The 25,671-nt window shown below is 40.6% G+C and overlaps 1 protein-coding gene across 3 annotated transcripts in view; it reads right to left on the bottom strand.

Moving 5' to 3' along the window:
- Window positions 1-25,671, bottom strand: part of Oxr1 (oxidation resistance 1) — a 348,145-nt gene that overhangs the window by 182,472 nt on the left and 140,002 nt on the right. For all 3 annotated transcript variants that reach the window (XM_057791396.1, XM_057791394.1, XM_057791398.1), the window contains one exon: window positions 398-594. In XM_057791396.1, coding sequence (XP_057647379.1) covers window positions 398-594 — 197 coding nt within the window. The remainder of the gene's footprint in view (window positions 1-397; window positions 595-25,671) is intronic.

Here is a 25,671-nt window from a genome sequence, read left to right as displayed (position 1 = left end):
CAACAAGGTTTTGTTTGAACTCCCTCTCTCCAAAGTTTGCAATGTGAGAAGTCCAAATGGTCCTCCAGTGTAGCTTGTTCTTCCCCAGAATACAGTAACTTTCTCAGTTCTTAGTGGCTAAGCTATATGCTGACTTCAGCCACCGATTTTACAACCTGACAGAACCGGGTCAGAGACTGAGAAGCCCAAAGGGGAAATGAAAGGAACAACAGCAAACTACAGGCACAGTGTGGGCTGAGGATGGCTAAAATAAAACCAGATCATGTAAGAAAATATCCACATAAGCCATCAGAAAGACACATAATTATGCAACAAGGCATCATTTAACTATGCAGATCCTGCATCCGCAAAAGCTGCCCCAGTGGCACTGGCTCACTTTCGAGACAACTGTACTCACCGATGGTGTAGAATCGCTTCAGCTCAGTCTTCCTGGAAGGGTGCTTCTGGGTGTTCGCAGAGTTGTTCTGCTCTTCTTCAATGATGGGAGTCTTGGGCGCAGGAGCCTTGCTGGCTGGTGGTGCTTGCTTTCCTGCACCTCCCAAAGGGTTGAACCCTGGTGCGGTAATATCCACGGACTGGGACTTTTTCTTCAACCTGCAGAAGAAGAACACCAGGCACTGTAAGAGGCAGTTGCACGTTTATCTCCATCTTGACCTTTTATTTTTAGCCACAGAGTTACATTTGGCCTTAAACTAGAACCTGGTCTATTTGGAAGTTGGAAACCTTCTAACATTTTAAAATAATTTAAATAGGCTTACAACTAATTAGGAAAAAACTTCTGTCCAATCATTTAGAAAGGCTTATTAGATGTATCAAAATGTAATGTAACGAAGGGATTCTATTATTTTAGTAATAGCCAACCAACATGTGACGGTCAGATGAAAGTAATGTGTTGTCTGGTACTGATGGCCATGCTCATAATTGGAACGTCAGAAGCTTAGGCAGAAGGATCCTGAGATCATTCAAAGGCCAGCTTGGAATAAGTAGCAAGAGACTGTCTCAACCCTGCATTTGATCAGTTGTGTTTACATCTAAAAGGAGTATTCTAGAAAGATTTAGTTAAAGTAAGTAATTGCAGCTCAGCAAAATATAATAAAATGACTTTATTTTAGCTATTAATCCTTTCTTTTGTTCTTCATGTGTCTGGGGTGTGTTTGTGTGTTTTGTGTGTGTGTGTGTGTGTGTGTGTATTTGTGCACCCATGCACAACCGTAAGGCAGGTGGACATGACGATCTTCCTTGGTTGTTCTATGCTGCGTGTTCTAAGACAGGATTCTTGCTGAACACAGAGGCCATTGGCTCAGCTGTTCTCATTTCCCAGCTTGCCCCAGGGTTGCCCTGGGCCTGCCTTTCATGTGTGTGGAATTATAGATGAGTCTCCATCCCCATTTGGATTTTATGAGGGCTTGGAGAACTCTGCTCTGGTCCTTACACTTGCATGGTGAAGGCACTACCCATAGACCCCATCCCCTCAACTCTAGTAGTGACTTTTAGCTTAATCTGCATCATTACATTAATGATAATTATAGCATTCATGCCATTTCTTCACACGTGCCCAGTAACCATCAATGTTTGCCTCAAGTCTACATTTCCAAGAAAAGACAAGGCTCAATGTGAAAAGTCAAAGGCGAACACAATTTTCTTTCACTCATGTACAGTTTGGGGTTGTACAGGTTACTGGCAAATGGATGAAATCCAAACAGTCATATATTTTAAGCTACACAGCTGATATGATCAGGTCTGAAGCCCAGGTTATGATTGGCCCTTGGTACTTCTGAATGCAAATGTGCCATTTAAAAAATATTTAGTACCATATAGGAAGTCCCATCATTGTCTTCACTATAATTATCACACCTAAAATCTTGTAATGCACCCCCCACATCCATCATTTACTTAGGGTTTTCCAGATCCCTGTGTTCTAGTTAATGCCCTTCTGTGAGACCTGCTCAGTGCTGGGGATCTAAAGATGGCCTCCAATGACATAGGCCAGGGTAGCTTCCTGCCATATAGCAAAAGGGTTCAGTCATAATTTACCTTCAGTAAGCGTCTACTGAATTAAATGTTCTAGAACAAAAACTCTTAAGGAGGAACATGTTCTGTCAGCACAATTTCACTAATGAAAGCTGCATAATAAACTTTGGTCGGTTATTTATCACTGATATGATTATTATTCCATTTTCATACCACCTTTGCTATTTTAATACCCACGAAAATACTTTACCCAAATCACGGACAAATGTACTTGCTCAGCAACATTATTCCTGAGACGCACAGAATGAAATCACAGTGCATTCAGAACACATTCAGGACACTGGCTCAATTTCAAAACACTTGCAACCATGGAGATGAGACGTAATTGAAGTCCCATGCCTCGGTGGGAGGACACCCTGCCAAGATCACATTGGAAAAATGTCTCTCCATGTCTCCTAGGGCCCGGAGGTATGCGCCTTAATATGTTAACTAGAAGTCAAGTCTAAGAACATTCACATCAGCACGCTTTAACATACAGAAAAACTGAAGGTGCCATTGAAGCGTGTCAATGATAAAATGGAATTTACATAGCAATGGAAACAGGGATGTGTGGCTATTGTAAGATTCCGTTTACATAAGATTCAAAAACAGGCGAAATGCGCGCAGGCCCAGGAAGTGGGCAGGCTGACTCCAGGTCTTCTCTCTCCTGGTCCTCCATATCCAGCAACGCGCCCCTCCCCCCAGTCGCTTAATAACCCGCTCTGCAACAGAACACCTGTTGAAGTCTCTCTCCTTCCCCACACTCCTATCTCCAGGGATTCTAAAGATCTTCCCCTCCCCCTCTATGCTTTAGCTCCCCCCTCCAGCAGGCACTGCCAGCTATACCCAGGTCATTCAGAGCAGGGAAGCGGGTAGGCTAACTGCAGGTCTTCACAACCATTCCTCAAGGTCCAGTCCCTCAGTTTTATCACTAGCTCTATAGAGACCTTCTGCTGTGACCTTATTCTCTGACCCCAAACCCCAGGGGACTAATTAAGCAGACCCTGGTGGAACATTCAGCTTTCTTTCCTCCTGTGAACTCCCCAGCCACATCTCCATCAGGACTGTTGACTCCTAATGTTATGCCCAAATTTGCGAAGTCCCCGCAAAAGTTAACATGGAGACCGAGTCCCGTATGTAAAAGCAAAGAGCCTTTATTTTAATCATTTGCAAACTCAGTCTCTGCGCATGTTCAATGTATTGGAATAAACGGAGAGCCCCTGAGCTCAGTTAGAGTTGGGTTTTATAGTAGTGAGGGTGGGGGTGCAAGGTTTCTGAGGTTCAGGACCCTTGAATGGCTGACATTTGTCTAGAGGTGTCCTGGCAAGTGTGTTCTGGCAGGTGATCCTATCTACAGTGGTTGGAATGTTAGGCATTTCCTTTGGATGGTCTGTTCTTGGGTTGGAGGTCAGGTAATCTCAGGTAATCTCACTTTATGGTTCTTCCTGCAACCAGATATTGCTTCAGGGTAACTTACTGAGAATCAGGCCTCTTATTAAATTTATCGATGGCCGAGTTCTACTCTGGCAGGTGGTAATGGTTGAAAGTTTTTTGCCCATACTGAGCTTATCATGGCTGGGTTCCACACTAATACCCAGAAAGATTTTACCTAGAACACAGGGTGACCACACCTATTAGGACCACAGCAAAATGTTCTACTAGGCAGCTCACAGCCACCACACTAGAGAGGAAACAGAAACCAAAGAACAAAACAAACACAAGACCAGACATTAGCATCTAGAATTACAATCTTCCCAACCCCAGATCCCTGGCTGTCAGAGGGGGGCGGGCACACAATCAAAAGAGCCAGGACAGTATGTGTCCACTAGAGCCCAGCAACCCCGCCACCGCAGGCCCTGAATATGCCAACACAGTTGAAGCACAGAAAAGGCCTTAAAACAGCCTTTATGAATATGACAGAAATCCTCAAAAAGAAAATGAATAAATCCTTTAAAGAAGTCTACGAAAACACAAAGAGTGAAAGGAAATGAACAAAACACTTCAAGATCTGAACGTGAAAATAAGAGCAATAAAGAAAACACAAACTGAAGCAAATTTGGAAATGAATAATTCAAGAACTCAAACAGGAATAAACTTCACCAACAGAATAAGAGAGATGGAAGAGAGAATCTCAGGCATTGAAGACCTACTAAGAGAAATAAAGAAATTAACGACTTTGGGCACGTGAGTGAAAATAAATAGCATACCCAGACTTAGGGGACACAGGGAAGGTGGTTCTAGAAGGCACAGTCATAGCACCAAGTGTCTACATAAAACATTAAAAAAATCTCATATCAGTAACTTAACAACACACCTAAAAGCTCTAGAAGACAGGAAAATATCTCAGCCACACCTGGAATTACCGCAATTGTATCCAGCACGAAGCTCCCAAAGGAATACAGATATTATTGATAAGCAAACAAAAAAACAACAAAACCAGGAAAACTATATACAATATATAAAGTATGAACAGGGTCACTATTGAATTATTACATTGATGTGAACATCAAGATATTACTAGATCTTTCAGAAACGTTTTCCTTCGTGATCTAAGTACTGGGTATATTTTCTATTTGAAAACTTAATATTGTCTGATTTTTGTCTCTTCTGAGTATAATTTATAATCCATTAAATCAAATCCACAAGAAGTTGAATGACTTTTTATCCTCCTCATTTCAATGTCTTAGTGGCTAATACCACAAAAGGAGTCAGGGTAAAAGTGAGTAGAATGAAATTTTTCATCTTTCTGATTCTTCCCCACTGAGGAGGCACAGTGGAATTGGCAAGGAAGCACGTTCTCCGTAGGGAAGATGGCTACGTTTCGTGAGCTGGAATGGGTTGTTTATTCCTTCCTTGAAGGGCTGCTCCAGCTAGCACTTACTATATGGGTACCAGGGACATTGGCTGAACAGAAAATACCCAACACCACAGTGCATTTATTTATTCCTATGAAGGGAGACCAGTAACAAGTAATGAACAAACCAATATATAACCACTGTGTGGTGGCTTATCTTTTATAAAGTGCACACTTGCTGAGGTTCTGTTTTACTGAGTGGCCCATCACCCGTCTAAAGCTCCTGGGAATGGACAGAGATACAATGCTAGAGTCTGAAAGACCAAAGGAAGAAGACAACAACCTAGCATTTTCCTGCTTTCTCTGCCCCCTTAGTAAACATCTTCCCCAACTGGGACTAGAAGGCTGATGCATTTTGCTACTATGTTGACATCTATAGCATGTAGTCATTCTGGCTTGCTTAAGACACGCATTTGCACATTCTTAGAAAGCAGAACTGTATGGGTAACTCAATTACTCCCTAAGAGTTCTAAAATCGACTATTGTCGTTGACAAGGAAACTTGCTAAATGCTACCTTCAATTTCCAAATTCCACAAGGGGAGAAGTCTGTCTAAAATTTAAACAATGTTCTTAATTAAATGTGTTAAATAATTGTAAATACAGCATAATGGAATATGTAGGTGTGTGTGAGAGATAAAATACCCCATGGTTAGCAAAACGCTACACAAGATACAAAAATAATCTCTTAATAGGCACCAAAAAGATTTTTGTTTAATGACATTTACATTTCAAAAAATAAAAAAGTGTCAGTAACTTGAGTGGAGAACAGCAATGGGGTAAGGAACCCACCCTGGTTAGACTGTCTCCTCCAAATAGAAGGCCCTGGATTTCACAATTCTTGCTTTCTCTTGTTCTTCCACTTGTGAGAAGAGAAGACCTAAGCTTCTCCTTTCCTCGAGCACTCTGATACACCTGTTTAACATGACAAAAAGTCCAACACTTCTCTGAGACTTTTCTCTTCACAAACTGAAGGAAATCACATCATGATCTTCTAGGATAGGACTTAGCCTAGTACTCATACAGGAAGCACCCGCTCTTGGAAATTCCAGTCTCTTTACAATCATGTAGAAGGATGATATCATTTTTCCTCCAAAATTCCCAGGATGCTTTATGTTACATAATTTTAGGTCAGCAGTAAACCTGTAGGAGGCACATTGCATTTAGTAGGAGGATTCTGGAAGGCAGACTCTGCAGAAGAAGTAGAGGACAGTAAGTGATCTAGAAGGAGTCCCTTGCTTGGTGTGCAAGGTGACACTTCTATGATAGTCCACAAATAATTGAGCAAACAAATATACCAGTTGGTTCATTTGCATGAATTTATATTTTTTATTTGTGGAGGCAAAAGCCAAATCTATAATTCAAAACCAGAGAAGGAGTCCAGAGACACAAGGAAGGAAGGAAGGGGAATGGATAAGGAAGTAGGAGATGGACTTTAACTATGTTTTCTCTGAAAAATGGGGTTCAAGAGCATCTCAGATAAGAACCAATATGCTGGAGATGAAATAAGAGGTAACAGAAACTACAGCAAATAAAGAGGCAGAAAACCTATATGACTAGACAATTAAAAAGTCATCAGGAAAATCCTACTCTTGAATCAGCTATTAATCATTTATCAGAAGCACTGGAATTATTTGACAAAGTTTCATTCACTGTTTGAGACAGATAAATAAATATTTCGGTTTTAATGGGCATCTAAAAGCCAGAGCTTGGGGTGGTAGTGAAGGAATTTGGCTTTACATTGCTCACATCGAAGAAAAGCACCCAACTGCCTGCTCAACCCTATTCAACAGCTGGCAACATAGAGACGCTCTCCTCTCGGGCAGCCCTTTCTGCTGTCACTTCTCATGTTGGTTGGCTCTTAACTTCTTTCCTCTTTCTTCTCCTCTCACAATATGAGTTTTCCACTATTTGATCTGCTACAATCTTCCAACAGAGTACAACCAGGCATGGTTTTCATCTTTCCTTGTTTATCGGATTTTGCATCTTTCAATAGTCTTGTTATCCCAGCTACCTAAATACTGCATTATCACTCCGCTTTAAGTATAAGAAACTAATATTTTCATTTATCTTGAGTTCTTTTTAGCTTTCCATCAAGGGCTGTTCAAAGTATGTCTGCATTATGACTAACTGAGTATGTTCCTGATTTCTGTACCTAAGTGGAAAACCAAACCAAAACAAACCTACCATTCACTTCCTATGATCCCTGAATGTTGGTGGTCGTGGCAACAACAGTTGAGGAAATCTACAGTAGAACAATGGGAATATTCCCTTTGCTTTAGGAATTCGTGGGGCTCTAACATTAGCACACATTATAGTTTGAATGTGAAATGTCTCTGATAGGCTCAGATATTTGAACATTTGATCACCAGGTGGTGGTGCTGGGGAAACTGGGTCCTTTAGGACGGTGGGCTAGATCACAAAAGTAGGTTGCTAGGACCAGAACTTCAAAAGGAAAACTACTTCTCGTTCTAACCCACACTCTCTGCTGATGGATCTAAGACCTGAGGACATGGGGAGCTAGCTATCGCCTTGATGACCTTCCTCCAGGATGACATTCCTTGTCACAATGGACTGTATCACCAGTAACCAGAAGCCGAAATCAACCTCTCCTCTCTTGAGTCGCATCTGTCGGGCTATTTGTCACAGTGATGAGAAAAGCAACAATAACAATACATAAAAGCCACCTTTCCACATGTTAGGCTGTGCACCTTCAAATAACAGTATTGGCATGACTACAGACATAGGGAAAGCCCTAACCTCACACGAACTACCTACTTAGACTTGGAAAAGTTTTTCAACATCTTATTGTTTCAGTTTTCTCATTTCTAAATTGAGATATTAAGACTAATGTGAAGATTTTATGTGGAGATTAAATTGACATTTGTTAAAGGCATTGGGAGAATGGTTGTCATGTACTGTCATATAAGTTTTTTGTTTTAAACAAAAGCAAGCAAATGTGAATAGTCATTGACCATTTATAATGTACGATATACAAGGCTATAATGTCATGCATTATACATTATAGTGATTACCAACAAGAGAAAACTGTCATATTTCCTATACGCAGAAGGGTCAACTGTGATTATTGCAAAGCGATAAAGCTACAAATTAGGCAAGCTGGAAACCAACCAGGACATTGTGAACTAAATGTTACATGTAGAATGAAAAGACAGAGATGGATTTGAGTTCTTATAATCTGGGTCTTATAAGGTCCTAAGAGAAGACTTGAGCAATCGAGTCTTACTGAGATAAAGACATATCTAACGTGAGATGACTTTTGGTAAGAAAGCCATTGTCAGCGTAAAAGATGAGAATTTTTTGAAAGCAGGTGATAAAGTTCCTAACTAATGGATCACATTGCTGGGAGGAGCTCCTCAAATTCACACGCGGCCCATGTACCTGTGTGCACCGGCTGAGTACTCACACGCAGACCTGTGTGTACCCAGATAGCTATGTACTCACACAGGTCACACGGACCTGTGTGCACCTGGCTAACTGAGTACTCACACGCGTACCCACGTGTACCCTGATAACTGTGTACTCACTCACGGACCTGTGTGCACCTGGCTAACTGTGTACTCACATGCAGACCTATGTGCACCGGGATAGCTGTGTATTCCAAGGGCTCAACCCTTACAGACCTTCCAACAGTTTCCAGCAGGCCATCTGGGGCTTGCACATCTCATTACTGCTGGAGAAGCTGTCTCCTAGCTTCCTAAAAGAGCGAATGCAAGGGTATTATTTAAAGTAGTGAAGCTGCTGAGAAGGCAGGTTTTCCAAGTTGGAGAGTGTGGTTTCTGCAAGAGTCTCAGCTCACTAAAAAAGAGCTTTTGGGAGCAAATGCCTAAAAAAAAAAATTCACATTGCAAAATTAAGGGCTTTTGTTACCCCTGCTATACAGTCTAACTGAAGTCAGCAGCTATCAACAAGGCCAGCAGAGGAAACAAAGTAAACAGGCATACTCAGTTCATCTCCAGATGAAAAGGCAGATTGAGAACTTATGCACTAAAGCAAGGAAACTACTACTTCTTGGGGTAAAGAACACACCAATCCCGTCTTACTCGATAACTGCGATCGCCATCTTATTCTTTCAGTTGGATAGGAAATGATCATTTTCATTGACACTCCCAAACCAATGCAAAACACTTGAGTAAAAGAATCCTTTGGGAATGCAAATTAGAACTGGAATAGTTAAAAGGGCATCTGAACTATTAGCTTGTTACCAGACAACAGCCGTCTGACCCTGTATCCATTCCAAGAAACTCAAGCTTTGCCACCTAGCCGTCAATTTAACAACTGAACCACAGGTGAATTAATACATAGGAATGAATTGTCTGCAAGAAATTCCAGCATAAATGAGAAAATTTCTGGTAAAATAGAATCAACTTCAACTTGGAGGTCACTATAGATATGGGAGTATTATAGGAAGATATCGATCCACTGCAGTTACGTCTAATGTTACAGCAATACTAGGAATTAAGTTCTTAATCAATTCTCCCTCCCCTGTGTTCAATAAACCCCAACATAACGTGTTCCCATTTCTTATTGAACTTCCATGAAAAAGACAGCAAGCTCTCTAAGTTTAGCAGCTGGTGTGTTCCTACATCAACCCTGGCAACAGCTCAGAGTAGGGAGGTGAACGGAAGATTTCGTCAGCAGCTCCGTTTGATGACTACGTACAGGGAGAGTCTGCATGTGACACAGAAAGGGCCTCCTCCTCATCTCATTCCTGGGACCCCCATAGCGTGTTCCTGGGACCCAGCATAGCACGTGGCACACAGTAGGTGCTTAGTCAATAAAGAGTTGGATGGGTTTCACCACAGAAAGATTAAGCAATGGATCACTCAAGAAGGTAAGCATGAATATAAGATGTACAAATCAATTCAAAGTAGGACTTTGGATTATTTTTAGCTGATCTCATGATTAATTTAATGAAACTATCTAACTAAGCCTTCTTCCCAACCTTGGTGAGGATGGGAAGTCATTCCCCCTCCCTACTATTATTATAAACTCAGCCACCATTGTCTCAACTCTATATCGTGGAGCCCACAGTCACTTCACAGACTAACAGAAATGCATGGGAAGTTACAGAGACAGAAGAGTGCAATACAACGAGCAAGAACTCTGGAAACAAAGTGACGGGTTCAAATTCTGGATGTATTTCGTTTAATAACCAAGTAATAAAATGTTTTAATTGTACTATTAGAAAAATATATATTCTTGAGATAGCCATTAAGAATTTCAAACATCAAACTTTTGATATAAATTTTGAAACATTAAATTTTTATGAGTGTCCCCTTTCATGTATTTTCTAGTTACGCCATTATATTGAAAGCATTTACTTTTAAATTACACAAATATCCAATTTATTCTGGCTTTTGCCATGGAACTTCAGAGCCTTTCATCTGGAGAAGCTTGAAAGTGGAAAGACATTATGTAAATCCAAAGATTAGGGCTTGAGGGATTTTGAAGTTAAATTCTTAAAGTCTTCTATAATAACTCTCAGAGCTGAAATTTAATTACATTACCTTTGATGAAATGATTTGTAACATATGATTGCTGCACAACTGCATTCTGTTTACTTATTTAAGGAAGAAGAAATCAGAACACACGAGACTATTTTAAGACTTTAGGCTCCTACCCAACACGGATGATTCAAAGCATGTAATTTAACAGGGCCTATTATAAAGATTCTGGAGAAAGCACACGGACTAGCAGAGTGAAAGGAAGTTTTGCTCCTGTAGAGCATAAGGCAATCTAAGCATAATCAAGATAGGCTGCTGGGTAGTGATAATCTTGGCCAACCATGGGGGTTCACAGAAAATTAACAACAAAAATGAAAAGCTCTCTCTCTCTTGATTTCTTACAGGCACAAGAAACAGGAACCAGAAAGAAGAAATGTAAAGGTTTCACTTATATACTATACATTAATTTAGGACTTGAAAAGAAAACATCCTTATGTAGTATCTCATGGCCCCCTTTAAACTAAATCATTCTATTGATGGATAAAGAACAGCGTTAAATCATCTTAAATGTTTTAAAATGAAATGACATTATTATTATTATTCTCTGTAAATATCAGATTTTATTTTGAGTTACCTTATTGAATGAAATGATTTGTTTTTAAACTGGTGGGGGTGTAGTTCAATGCTAGATCACTTGAGCAGGATGCACAGGGCTCTAGATGCAATCTCCAGAAGTTGCAAAAGATGAAGAGAGGAGCTTGTTTAGAAAATGGTCAAACTGGAGCTCAGCAGACAGTTGTTCTGGTAATTTTCTTTATTTGAAAGGACAAGAACTTGAGTTTGATGGCCAGAATTAACATTAAAAAAAAAAAAAAAGAGAGAGAGAGAGAGAGAAAAGGGGGGCGGGGGGGTCAGGCATGGGTGCATACTTGCAATACCAGGACTGGGGAAACAAAGGCAAGCAGATCCCTTGGGCAGAGTAACCAAATCTTTGACCAGTAAGAGACTGTTTAGCAAGATGGCTTAGGGTAAAGTGCTTACTGAGTTTGATTCCTAGAATCTGGAGAGAAGGATTTGGTGGTTCTTGTCTGTAATCCTAAATCCATTCCTCCTTTGGTAAGATGAGGTAGAGACAGGATGATAAACTAGATGTCACCTTATAGGGCAAAGGGGCCCTATAAGAAACAAGGGAGACCCTGTGTCAAAAACAAGGTAGAAGGGATGAACAGATTTCTGAATTTCCACATGTATGACACGATTCACATATGCCTGCACTTACATGCACATACAAACAGACACACACATACACACACGGACATACATACACAAAACAAATACATAAATAAAAATAAATCTGGTTATTGTAGATCGGAGGCTTTCGAACCTGTAAATTGCATCGGCTCAGCTATTACTACTGCAGGGTCAGGGACAGAACTCGTATCTACTGGAGTGGTGTTATTTGACAGCTATGTTTGTGGATGTCAGATGATTGACTAAATCCACATGCTAGAAGTTATCGGATGCCAGGGATTATCCCATCCACATTTGAACCTCCAGAACCCTGCACCCTGCCAGTCACATCGTAACTACTCCTAAAAGCTTGACTTCACGGAAAACTAAATAGATTCACAGGGAAGATACAAACAGCACAGGAAGCAAAGCCTTGGAGGCCTCTCAGGACCACTCGCTCTCTCTGTCCTCAAGCAGTGGCACTACAGCTTCAAGGGTGCTCTTCTGTGCTCACCCCACTGTGAATGCAGTAAGATAAAAGTCTAGCATTGCAGACGAGATACAGACTTGAAGTAGGACACTTAGCCGGCAGCTCTGGGCTCTTCCGTTTGTGGGATGCTTGCTGATAGACATTCCCGTGGTGTTAGCTTAGCAAGGCCATGTGTCTTTGTATCTGCTGAGTCATCTCCACTGTTCAAGTTACCCAGCAGGGGTCTCCCTTGCAGGCAGCAGCTCTAGCTTTTCACTGGGTAAGTAAAAGTGACTCCTTGGTTGGGTGAGCTATTTTATGAGCTCACTGAAGTTGTTTTTCCAGCCCTGAAGTCGCTAGTTTGTGAGTGAAGGCTACTTATCTAAGAGAGCCCATGCTCCACAGATGGGGGAGTGTAGCGCCTCTCTGTGACTTCTGGTAGCTTTACTTCTTTCCCTGTAGGCAGCTCTCCAGGGCAGTTTCTGAGAGTATTCTTTCAGTTGTGTTCTCTCCCACAGGGTCACATCTTGCCAATGAGAAACAAACAAACATCCTTTCCCTTGTAAACTTCAGAACACACAGCACACAGTAGTTCCTTGCAGTTTGCGGTCAAATATCCAGGGCAACTGTCGTTGCTATTTCTTCTCACTTTCCAGGTTTGACTTAAAGCTTCTGGTTTGCTCTGAGCTCTCTGGCTTGTCCCAATGGTTTTTCCTTATTTGGTTCATGCTGAAAGCATCCGTCCCTCACTCTGAGGGATGGCTAGGACAGGGTCCCTGAAACAATAGCAGCCTTCAGAATCCTGTTGCTATCTACAAACGTTTACAATGCTTTGGAGAGACAGTGAACTGGGGGTCATGGGATCCATTTCAGAATACCAACTTTAGTTTGGTGGGCTCCTGCCTCAGCCGTGGAAACATGGGCAGACAAATGCTTTCCCATTTCAGATGAAAGAAAGAAAATGCCTGATGTGGAAGTGATGTGATGGCCTGACTTGTTCAACTAAAAGATCCCCAGCTAAGGACAAGGATTTGGATGATACTGCAATACTGTTACACACTCAGACCCTTCATTCTGCACTGAGTAGGGCTGTCTCTTATTCATAAATGATAGTTTCCCTATAGAGTATGTTTTACATACACCATAGGAATGGACTTGTCTAACTATAGTATATTCTGTGTTTTCCCTTAATAATTAAACTCATTGCTCCCTAGAGTAATTCCTCAGGGCCTGATTTGAGGACTCTACACGGTTTGATGACAATATGCATTACAAAAAAAAATCCAAAAAGTACTATAGCCAGAAGGTAGACACCAGTCCTTATTTACCGTCCCTGATTCGTTGACTTTTTGTCACCATTAATAAATGACAATTCCTTAACTGTATAGGTAGCATTCACTTCTCAACATCACAGGTTACAAAAATCCTGCTTTATTATTCAGAGGATGCTACGCAGTTGCACATCACTGTGCAGACCGTGATGAGCGTGCCAGGGCCTCAAAAAGCGCAGTTCTCTTTACTACTATATACACCCCCATCTAAGCTAAGCTCCGGGGTATTTCTAGAGTCAGAACTAGGAGACTGCTTTATCTCCCTCTGCAAGTCAACTGCTTCTTTTTGTATCCTTTCCTGTCCAATGGGGAGTACTAAACAAGAGTCTGCATGTTATGGAAAAAATTTAAGAAGGATGAGCAGAAGTTGTTTCTAATTCTTGTCATGCACTCATCGGATTAAGGGCAGCCACGGCAGGGCAGCAGTGGCCTGTGGAGGTTTTCATCTTTTCAATAAAGTCGAAGCAGACTATTATATAAGTTTCGGGGAAAAGAAATCTCTGTTGATATTTAAGGAAGAGTCCATTTTGTTGCTTTTACAGGCAAAGCTGTGGGGAAAAAAAAGAAGCATTCTTACACTGAGGTTTGGATTACAGAAAGTAAAGATACTGAAAAGAAGACTGTTATCTGAGGGGTTTCTGTCTTGCCCAGTTCCCGCAATCATTAAGTCCCAAAGAAATCACAGAGAGGTCTACATTAGTTGTAAACTGATTGGCCCATCAGATCAGGCTTCTTATTAACTCCTATAACTTATATATCCCATTATTAGCCATTATTCTTATCTGTGTTAGTCATGTGGCTCAGTACCTTTTTCGGTGGGGGAGTCACATCTTGCTTCTTCTGTGGCTGGGAAACAAATGCAGACCAAGCATTACTCTTCCCAGAATTCTCCTGTTCTCATTGATCTGCCTCTACTTCCTGTCTGGTTGACCCACCTATACTTCCTGCCTGGCTACTGGGCAGTCAGCATTTTTTTAAAATATAATTGACACAATCTAGACCATGGTCCCACACCAGAAGTCATTTCATGCACAATTTGTCCCTGATTCAGGATGACACTAACCGACTAATGTGCAATAAAGCTACTATTTTTTAGTAGAATAAGTATTAGCTCAAAGCAAAAGTAGTAATTAATTAGATATCCTCACTAAAATGATCTTAGTCACAGAAAACAGGATTAAGTACGTATGTTCTTTTTTTGTTTTGTTTTGTTTTTTTCTTTTGAGACAAGGTTTCTCTGTGGCTTTGGAGCCTGTCCTGGAACTAGCTCTTATAGCTCTCTTAACTAGTACTTCTAGTTTCTGCTAGGAAGGTACAACTTTTATTAGTCGGTTTCTTGACATATGAGAAAATGAGGGCAATTAATGCTACATGACATTGTCTTAGAGAGAAACGTCAGTGTTAGGTAGAAGTGACCCATTGCTATACCGCCTAGAAGGATCATTTACACACACACACATACACACACACACACACACACTTTAGAAAAGAAGTAGAACAGAAAAAGATACAATCATAATTTTAAGTATCAATATTGAGTTAAATAGGAATCTACATTCCCAATGCTTATACTGTAGTTTAAATGATAGACCTTGGGTTCTCTATGAAAGTTAACTAGATTGACAGCTGGGGAGCCTCTAAGACTGAACTAGGCCCTCTGCATGTGGGCAACAGTTGTGTAGCTTGGTCTGTTTGAGGGGACCCTGGCAGTGGGACTAGGATCTATCCCTGGTGCATGAGCTAGCTTTTTGGAACCCATTTGCTATGGTGGGACGCCTTGCTCAGTCTTGATGCAGCGGGGAGTGGCTTGGTCCTGCCTCAACTTAATATGCCAGTCCTTTTTGACTCCCTATGGGAGGCCTTACCCTCTGGAAGGAGTGGATGGAGGGTGTGTTAAAGTGGCAGGTCGTGGGGGGGGGGGGGATAGATGAAGGAGCAGAGGGTAGGGAAACTGTGGTTGGTATGTAAAATGAATAAAAAATTTAAAATAAAAAAGTTAAACTTAAGTTACAACTAATGTACATGCTCTAAACTATGCCATGAAACTTATTCACTAACAGCCAAAATTTCTATTATTTCTGCATATAGAATATTTATTTTCAAATATTTTCATTGAATTTGAACTGCTCTTTTATTTGGTTTATTTTTAAAACAATTATGGAAAGATATTTCATGTGTACATTCATTATTTAGACAGTAAATACCAGAGACACTTGAGGAAGCTGTTTTATCTTCATAAGTGTAGATACCAGATGTTCAAGCAATATATCATTTTTTACAAACTATATTATAGCCCAATATTTCACAGTGGAACTCATAGCCAAGAGTATGTGTGAAACTCCAGTAGTCTCCAGAAGAATTTTCAGTGTCTCCTGCTTAGAAACAACAATAGTAAAATTCCTAGGATGAAATCTCAACGAGAAACAAAATGTCACACATGTGAAATCAGAGATGAAAGACCAGCAGATGTGAACCAAGTCAAAAGTGCAAGAATCAAGTCTATAAATCAGCTTTCTTATGGAATGTGCATACATACTTAGGAAAGGTAGGACCACAAGTGAGCAGAAATTAAAAAGTCCATATTATGTAGTGGGAAAATACAAAATTCTCTGTCAAGTTATATCTGACCATGCTCTGAAATGCAGTGAACACACATAGTCACACACATTAACTGTTGGAGGCTGCGAGAGTCACAGCAGGCGACAAGTCATGCTCAGATGTCAACCCACCAGAGGAATGATTCTCTAACGGAGGTTAATCCTGTCCAGGCAAGGTCTGGGGACCACTGACTCTGGAAACTCACATTTGATAAAGCAGCTTGGTGTCTCCCCAGTACCTGCACTGTAGTGTGTAATCTGATGGAGAAAGGTCATTGGTTAAATAATAAAGAAACTGCCTTGGCCCATTTATAGGCCAGTGGGTGGAGTAAACAGACAGAATGCTGGGGAAAAAAAGCCGAGTAGAGAGTCGCCATGATTCTCCCACTCCAGACAGACGCAGGTTAAGATCTTCCCTGGTAAGCCAACTCGTTGTGCTACACAAAATATTAAAAATGGGTTAGATCAATATGTAAGAGCTAGCCAATAAGAGACTGGAACTAATGGGCCAGACAGTGATTAAAAGAATACAGTTTCCGTGTAATTATTTTGGGGCATAAGCCATGCGGGCGGCCGGGTGCCGGGGACGCAGCCCGGCCGCTCCTATTACAACAGTAATCTCCTGTGATGTGTATATGTAATCTCATGATGACATCTCAATCTTATGGGCACATATATCTGTGGGTCGTCAGGAAGATGACTTTTCATTTATCTGTATAGTTTTGATACATAGAAAATATACTAGGACCTGTTTCCCAGCTAGATCTATTATCCCACAAGAACTGCAGACACTTAAATGCTTGTTTTGTTCCTTTTGCTCAGACTAACTACATACAATAAGCTCACTTTTACTTCAGAGCAAGTTTAAACTAGACTAATGGCTTTTGGTAAATAGATCATAAGTTTAAAACTTCACAGCTATGCACAAGGTCACAGTCACAGGTGTCTAATCAAGGTTGCTACACAAAGCACCCTAAGAGAAGCATGCCAATTCTTTGCTTGCCAGTCTGCTGACAATAGACCTATATCTCAAGGTTTGTCAGTGTGCACTGCCCCCCACCTCTGGCCACAGTCTTACTCCTGTAACCTTGGAACCCTGCGTTGCCACGGTAAATGGTTTGACTCCTTATCGCTTACTCTAGGAATGTGCTTTTGACCAATGAGAGCTATTACAATACAATAACTCTTGAAATGTTTTCATTCCTTCAATGGGGAAGAGTTTTTAGGCTAGAGGAGAAGAAGCTAAGGAGGAATCAGAGTTAAGACAGGAGATTTAGAATAGAGGCAGAAGAATAAAAAGACTTGTTTGAAACAGCATAGTGTGAGAGAGTTCGTTTACCCTCAGACACCCTAAGTGCCTTTTGCTTCCTGTAGCATCTGATCTGAACCCTAAAGAGGACCTTTGGGATGGACCCCAAAGGCTCTTGTTAATAAACATTCACACATACATACATATGCACACAGATACACATGCACACACATCCACATCCACATGTATACACATACTGATACACACACACACACAAACCCTTCTATAGAAGCTTCCCTTCTCTACCACCAGTAAGATAGCTTCAGTTAATCACTCACTGGCATGTTAGAACACAACTGGGAGAAATATCAGGTTCAGTAAACATAGTGCAATTTTTAAATAAAAGACCAGGCATCAACAAATACACATTTATGGTGGCACATTGGCTAAGACTCAGTGGATAATTCTAAGAGTATTAACTAGAAAAAAAGCATCAATATATGACTTTTTAAAAATCACTATATTGTTCAACTTTTACCATGATTGTTTTTGAGTATTGTGAGACTAATAACCTTCACCTTACTTTAAGATAAGAGCAGCAAGAAAAATATTACAGAGGAATGCCAACTGAATGAGTATAAAATCATCTAGTTGATGAAAAAGAACTACCTGTCACAACCACAAGGAAATCATTAAGTCTGCTGACTCAAATTACTCCCCTAAGAGAGTCCCCATGCCAGCTTAGGAAGATGACAGGTGTTGGGCTTTTCTTCATCGATGTATTAATTTAGCCAGCATTCAGGTATCCAGAGCCTATTGTATAATCATTGAAAGGATTTATGAAATGTCTCTCAAAGTTCCTGTGATAAATGATGCACTAGTGCAATTCACACAGATAGTGGTTCCGACGGATATGACATTCACTCGCATGCTGGAGTGTGTTAAAAAGAAATCAAGCTTGTCTGTGATCTGTGTCTCTGAGGCAGGATATGCATTCCTGGGACCATGCGTGACCACAGAGATATAAGCAGAACCCTTAAATTTATCATGAACAGAAAGCAGAGATACTTTTATTTCAGCTAAAAACTGTACACATTATCCTATCAAAGTTAGTAATACGACATGGCAGATCTTATTATAAGATTCACATAAGTCTATATACACCAACTGAACCTTATTTTGATAAAATGAACTTCAACACAATGGTTTCCTCTGCAGTCCCCACCAAGGGCCTGAGAAGGAACATCACTAGACAAGAGGAATAGTGTTATCAGCTTCACTTTATCCTCTCACTTTAGATGGAATTCTCCCATTTCAGGAAAACTTTTTCTCCACTAGATGTTCTCAAAAGAACTGTTCTTACTCAAAGAGTGAATAAAGGTCAAACAGGCCAAGCTGAGCTAATCCTTCTTGTGTGCTGACATTAGACAGTATATAGGCCTTCCTCTGAGGGCAGGCCAGAGCCCTGGGACAATGCTTGCTCTCACTGAGACTGGAGTTCCCAATAACCTTCTGGAGCTACAATGTGACACTGTCTTCCCTCCACACTCCTCTGGCTTTAAGATATGCTTTTTGTAGCTGCTGCAGCTCCTTAGAATTGACATCTGCCCAACACTGACCACAATCCTGTGTTCTAACCCCACTGAAAGTTTTCAGATATTTAAACAGGAAATGTGTATATGTGTATGTGTTTTGGAAATAAACAGAAAACATCGATATAAATCATTTCCTTTGTGGTAAAAGAAATGGTTAGGGAAGGAAGACACATTCTCATTTATATACTTTTGGTTCAATAAGATGTCTTGAAATGATACTACTCAAAGACTGTTCTAGTTAATAAAAACAAGCCTTATAGCTGGAGTGTTCATATGCCTCAATTTTTCCAGAATAATCTCATTTGAACAATATCTTTATTATCTCTCAAGAGTTTCTATTGGGGAAAATATGATTAGTTTACTTATAGGATGAAAATTATATGGGTGGTAGGAAAATGATATTCTGGAATAATCAAAGAATTCTTAAAAGTCAGCAAGCAGACAAGAGCGAAGAACTTTCTGTTGGCGGGAGCACAAGATCCCCAGCCAATGAAAGGTGAGAACCTTCCAGAAAACTAAGCATTGTAAGTACAGAGGAAAGTTTGTTGAGATTTTCATCATTAATAATGAAAATATTGGCAAACTATTCTACTTATAATTTTAAAAACAGTATCTTGCATTGCTTCAATTGTCTCTGGTTCACTTGCTATTCTAAATGTATCAACATTCAACCTCAAAAGTTAAAAATCAAGCAATCAATACATTTTTTACTTAGTGTCTATTTACATAAGACAAAAAAACATGTTAGATACACTGTTATAAAGTATCCTTATTTGTGATGTGAATACTGAGTTATGGAAGGAACTCTAAGTCCCAGAAATTCTGGCAAAGACAAGAACTTTCTTGGAGCTGCTCAGACTTACCCTAGGGATACTGCATCAGGGCAGTGGCCTCTTCAAGGTTTAGCATAACTTCTGAAAACTCACTAACTCATGAGACAAAGCAGAACTGAGGACATGAATAAGAAATGATTTTGCTCAAGTGATCCATGCCTGAAATAGTTCCACAGTTTATTGTCATTGAATACCCAGTGAGATAAGGAAATCACTCAAATTGGACAATAGCAGTAACATTTAGAGGAAAAGAACATCATTATAGCTATTGCAATTTGGACTTTTTCAAAAGCCCAATGAAAGCAAAATCCACTCACATGATGTCTCTAAAAAAGAAAAGGAAAAGAACGCAGGAGGTGAAATAGCTGTAATAGCTGGGGATTCTGAAGCAAGATAATCAGAGAGAGCCGCGGAGGAGCAAGCAACTGAGTTGGGTCTGCATGGCAGGGGTGGTGTTAAATCAGCTATTCAGTGATCCTTCCCTTTTCCTCCATTATCTGTCCATCCCATCACAACTGCTTGTCATGGGTGACTTAACGCCAATTACCAGTTCTTCAGGAACTCCTGTCTCAGAATGGAGCATCCCCGGATGTAAGGCATTGGCACTTCAGTTGTTAAAATGTCTCTATAGGTCCAGGAATGGCGAAAGGTGATCACAGAGAGATCCTCATAACCTCCTACAGTATGTGCCTACAGAATCAAACAACGTCACAGCTGAGAACTGCACCACAAACACAGGACTGTTGCCACTTCAGCAGTGTCTCATAATTGGTTCCCAAAATGAGGCAAAAGTTCTAATCTTCTGGTGAAGACTGAAATAATCTGAAAGATTTACATTCCAAAATGCCACATTGACTCAGACAGGTATGAACACTGACTGGATTTACATCAAAATCATTTTATACGATAGGATTGCTCATGGAAATTCTGTGCTAATTGATTTTCCATTTCTAAATTTTAAACATAAATACCACACCTTGCATTCCTTTATATTTGTGCAGAGAAAACAGTGATCAGGTTAGCTGGGATGGTATGGCGCCCACCTTTAATCTCAGCACTCAGCAGAGGCAGGTGGATCTCTAAGTTTAAGGTCTGATTGGTCTACAGAGTGAGTTGAGGGCAGCCAGAGCTACACAGAGAAATCCCATCTCAAAAAAACAAAACAAAAACAAAACCAACCCTCCCCCAAACCCAACAGCTGTATAATATACAACATGTGGAGATTGGTGTGGGTGTAATAATGCACTCATACCTTCCAGAACTGTGTATGACAACAGATTTGTAAATAAATTTAGTGGAAGAAATTGTTTCCTGTGAATAGTGGAGAAACTGGGTGAGAAAAGCTGAAGAGATACTGTGGAATGCAATAAAGACTGATTAGATATTAGATGAGGCAGCCTACAAAATATGTCTGTGCAGCTGGATACATTATGTATAATAATTTACAGCATACATAGCAGCAGGGTATAAAATTGGGACAAAGTACACAAGTAACTTAAATACATGTCATACTATGTATAGCTTCATCTGTGTTTAAATCTATATGCATGTTTATATTTATATGTGTATTTAAATCAACATCTGTGTATATATATATATATATATCTGTTGTGAAATAATCCTCTGTACGTTGCAAAGATTTGTCACTCATATTGCTTTAATAAAGCTCTGATTGGCCAGTAGCCAAGCAGGAAGTATAGGCAGGGCAACCAAACCAAGGATGATGGGAAGAAAAAGAGAGGAGTCAGGTGATGCTGGCCAGGTGTGGAAAGAACAAGCTGGACACATCATACTGAGAAAAGGTAGCACTACATGGTATTTTTGTTAACTTTAAATGTAAGGGCTTGTTAATAATAAGCCTGAGCTATGGGCAAGTAAGTAAGTAAGATTAAGCCCCTGTGTGGTAATTCTGGAAATGACTGCTGGGTATTTGGAACTGAGTGGCTCCAAGACAGGAAACTCCTGCCAACATATATCTGTATTATGTGAGATACAAATACAGTGTTGTCCATTGGCATTAATAAAATAGTCACACCAACATGCTGAGTACCAGTTAATATAAAATTAAATTAAGATAAAGTTGTAAAAAGATCACTCTACTGAAAACTCATGTGTTCATATTATCATCTGGGAAGTGGAGCGATTAGTTGCTATAGTGTTCAGTGAGGAACAGATAGACACTTTGAAAAGTAGTGATGCTGATGCAGAATAGAATTGTTGAAAGGAACATAAACTGCCATAGGTGTATGCAAATATATATATACATTTATAGTCTCCTTTAAAATAAAATATAGATATTCAAACTCACATATACACAATACAGATTCTACACTATTTTCTTAAAATATTTTAATTTTTAAATAATTTCAGTAAAGTTTTCTCACTGCTGAGTTATAATGGATTTATTATAAAAAACAGAAAAGTGGAAGAAATTATATGATATTTCTTTCATATGATTCAATAATTCTTAGAATCATTAGTGTGAGTGTGTTAAATTTAAACACCAACTTCCCAAAAGGCAAAGGTTTTTCCACCAAAGTATGATGCTAATTTATCTAGTTCTCACAATAAAATTTTTTTTCTGGGTGTGGCCAAGTCCAGTGAAACAAACCAGAAAATTCCTTCTACCCAGTTGCTGCATGTCATAATCCTTCTGACAAGCAACTTTTCATTCAATTTCCAGACATAAATGAATTCAACTACATGATTGTTTTTGCCCTTTTATTTTGCTTTTCCACATGAATCAAAATCCTACCTTGCCAAATGTCAGGGTTTGAGGAACAGTCCGTAATTTTGAATCCATTGCAGTTTGACTAGAAATGTCCCACTTCAAAAAAAATTAAAAAGTGGTGTGCTGTGTGAAATAATAGTAAGCAAACAAAGTCTCTTTCAACCACATTCAGGCTTTGTAGATTTGTCACTTACAGAAAACATGTTAAGGACAAAATCTTACCTAAATAACCCCACCACTTAAGGTCATTCATTAGTCTGAGTTAATAATTATTTTGAGGCTGGTGCTATCATTAAGTTTTGGTGCATGCCATCATAAATGTGTCTGTCTTAGGGTTTCCACGGCTCCAGTGAAACACCATGACCAAAAAACAAGTTGGGGAGAAAAGAATTTATTTGGTTTACATTTTTGGATCATTGTCCATCATTGTAGGAAGTCAGGGAAGGAACTCAGGCAGGGCTGGAGCCTGGAGGCCGAAGGAAGCTGGTGCATGGAGGAAGGTTGCTCGCTGGCTCACTTCTCCTGGCTTGCTCATCCTGCTTTCTCATAGAACCCAGGACCAGCAGCCCAGGGATGTTACCACCCACCATGGGCTGGGCCCTCCCCCAGCAATCGTTAGTTGAGAAAATACCTTACAGCTGGATCTCATGGAAGCACTTCCTCAACTGAGGCTCCTTCCTCTCTGAAGACTCGAGCTTGTGTCAAACTGACACACAAAACCAGCTAGTATAATGTCATTCTCAAATTCCTTACATTTTATTCCTTTCTATTCTGACAGCCTTCTGCCCCGTGGCTAACGTCACACAGAGCATAGCCACAGTAACTCCCCATATTTAATAGTGGCAGCTAACATCTATGGAAATGCCCTAAGCATCACTTCAGTTTCCCATTTAATTCTTATAAAAGTAAGTCCCGAGTCACACCACAAGGACATTTGCACAATTTTTTTTTTTTTTTTTGGTTTTTCGAGACAGGGTTTCTCTGTGGTTTTGGAGCCCGTCCTGGAACTAGCTCTTGTAGACCAGGCTGGTCTCGAACTCACAGAGATCCGCCTGCCTCTGCCTTCCAAGTGCTGGGATTAAAGGCATGAGCCACCACTGCCTGGCCACAACTATTTTCTTAGTAGCATTATTCGTAATAGCCAGCACCTGGAAACAACCTAGATGCCCCTCAACCGAAGAATGCTTAAAGAAAATGTGGTACATTTACACAGTGGAGTGCTACTCAGCTGTGAAAAATGATGACATCATGAAATTTGCAGGCAGATGGATGGAACTAGAAAAAAAAATACCCTGAGTGAGGTAACCCAGACTCAGAAATATAAACACGGTATGTACTCACTCGTAAGTGGATACTAGAAGTAAAGCAAGGGATAATCAGACTATAATCCACAGCTCCAGAGAAGCTAGGTAACAAGGAGGACACAAGAGGGACACATGGATTGTACCATGAAAGGGAAGTAGATGAGATCTCCTGGGTAAAATGGCAAGAGAGGAGGGGGTAGTACAGGGGAGGGGATGGGGAATGAGAACATGAAGGAACGGGATGGCTGAGTTGGGGGAGAGACAGAATGGGAGAGCAATGAAGGAGATATCTTGAGTGGGACATTATGAGGTTAGGGAAAACCTGGGGCTAGGAAAATTCCCAGAAATCCACAAGGACCGATTCCAGCTAAGACTCCTAGCAATAGTGGAGAGGGTGCCTGAACTGGCCTTCCCCTGTAATCAGATTGGTGATTACCCTGCCATCATAGAGCCTTCCATCCAGTAACTGATGGAACCAGATGTAAAGATCCACAGGCAAGCACCAGGCTGAACTCCAGGAGTCCAGTCAAAGAGAGGGTGAAAGGGATTATATGAGCAAGGGAGGTCAAGATCACCTTGAGGAAATCTAAAGAGACAGCTGAACCAAGTTCATGGGAACTCACAAACTCTAGACTGAGAGCTGTGGAGCCTGCATAGAACTAAACGACTTCCCTGCCTCCATGTGGGAGACAGCTGTGTAGCTTGGTCTATCTGAGGGATCCCTGGCAGTGGGACCATGATCTATTTCTTGGTGCATGACCTTACTTTTTCGAACCCATTCCCTATGGTGGGATGCCTTGCTCAGCCTTGATGCAGGGGCAAGGGGCTTGGCCCTGCCTCAACTTACTCTGCCAGGCTTTGTTGACCCCCCCCCCATAGGAGGCGTTAGCCTTTGGGGGCTGGCCTAGGGAGAAGGGGGGTTAGGAGGAGGGGTGGGAGGGAGGACTGTGGTTAGAATGTAAAATGAATAATAAAAAAAGACTTGTGTTTCATTGCTCCAGTATTCTTCTTTGAAAGTGCTGATATTTAAGTCATATCACACCTGGTATGGATTTGTAATTGAGGCATACATTAAATGAAGTGATTTTAAATATTGGAAATTAAAAGACAAAGTGTATTTATGACAAAATGTTCCGAGTAGACACAAACAACCACAATGCTGTCACGAGCAATCATAAGGTTACACCAGCAAGGCCAGACAACATTCTCCATCTTGTACAAACTTCACTTGGTTGAGACTAGAATTTATATATACATTTTTCATCTTAAACAGAGAAAATGAGGCAACAGAGAAGCCATCACACTGTGGCATCCCATGCTGCTCTCCATGGTGACATGCTGAGAAGAGGGCTGAGAGTAACACTGTGCATCCTGCCACACAGGATTCAGGTTCTCCCTCACGTGCCTGTGGGGGCACCCTGTACCATCCTTACGTTTTAGTTCTCAGAGGACGTGAGACTGGAACTCACATGAAGCCTAAAACTCATATTCTTGCTAGATTTATGATCACACAGCACAATTAAGAGATCAGTCTTTAGCTTGGACATTGGAAACCTTTCTGCCTCCCACCACGTGTTTTTAGGGCTCATGCCAGTGGCAAAGAAAGACACAGGTAGAAAGCAGAAGGAAATGAGGGCTTCTCACTGGATTGGGCCCAAGGATACTGAACAAGTCAGGCTGAAATTTCTCTGATTAAACTCTATGCATCAAAAGCATGGGGATGATTCGATAGGCAACTACATTAAAAGCACTGAAAAAAAATTTTATACCATTTTTAGCATCGCTCCCAATAGTTCTGTCTAGAAATCTCTGCCCTCTGCAATAGAACTTTCACAATGTCACATTCCACTTCATCAGAGTGATTCCCCCCCCTTTAAAATACACATTTCAGGACAGGTCACGTGATGCCTCCTCGAAGCCTTCTAGAATGTAGAAAGACGTGCACTTTGTGTTAAAAGAAAGCCTTTCTGGTTATCTTAAGAGTTTATTGTTTTACATAACA

This window comes from Chionomys nivalis, chromosome 17, assembly GCF_950005125.1.
Source record: "Chionomys nivalis chromosome 17, mChiNiv1.1, whole genome shotgun sequence".
NCBI classification, from domain to species: domain Eukaryota; kingdom Metazoa; phylum Chordata; class Mammalia; order Rodentia; family Cricetidae; genus Chionomys; species Chionomys nivalis.
This window is presented reverse-complemented; position numbering and strand designations above follow the sequence as displayed.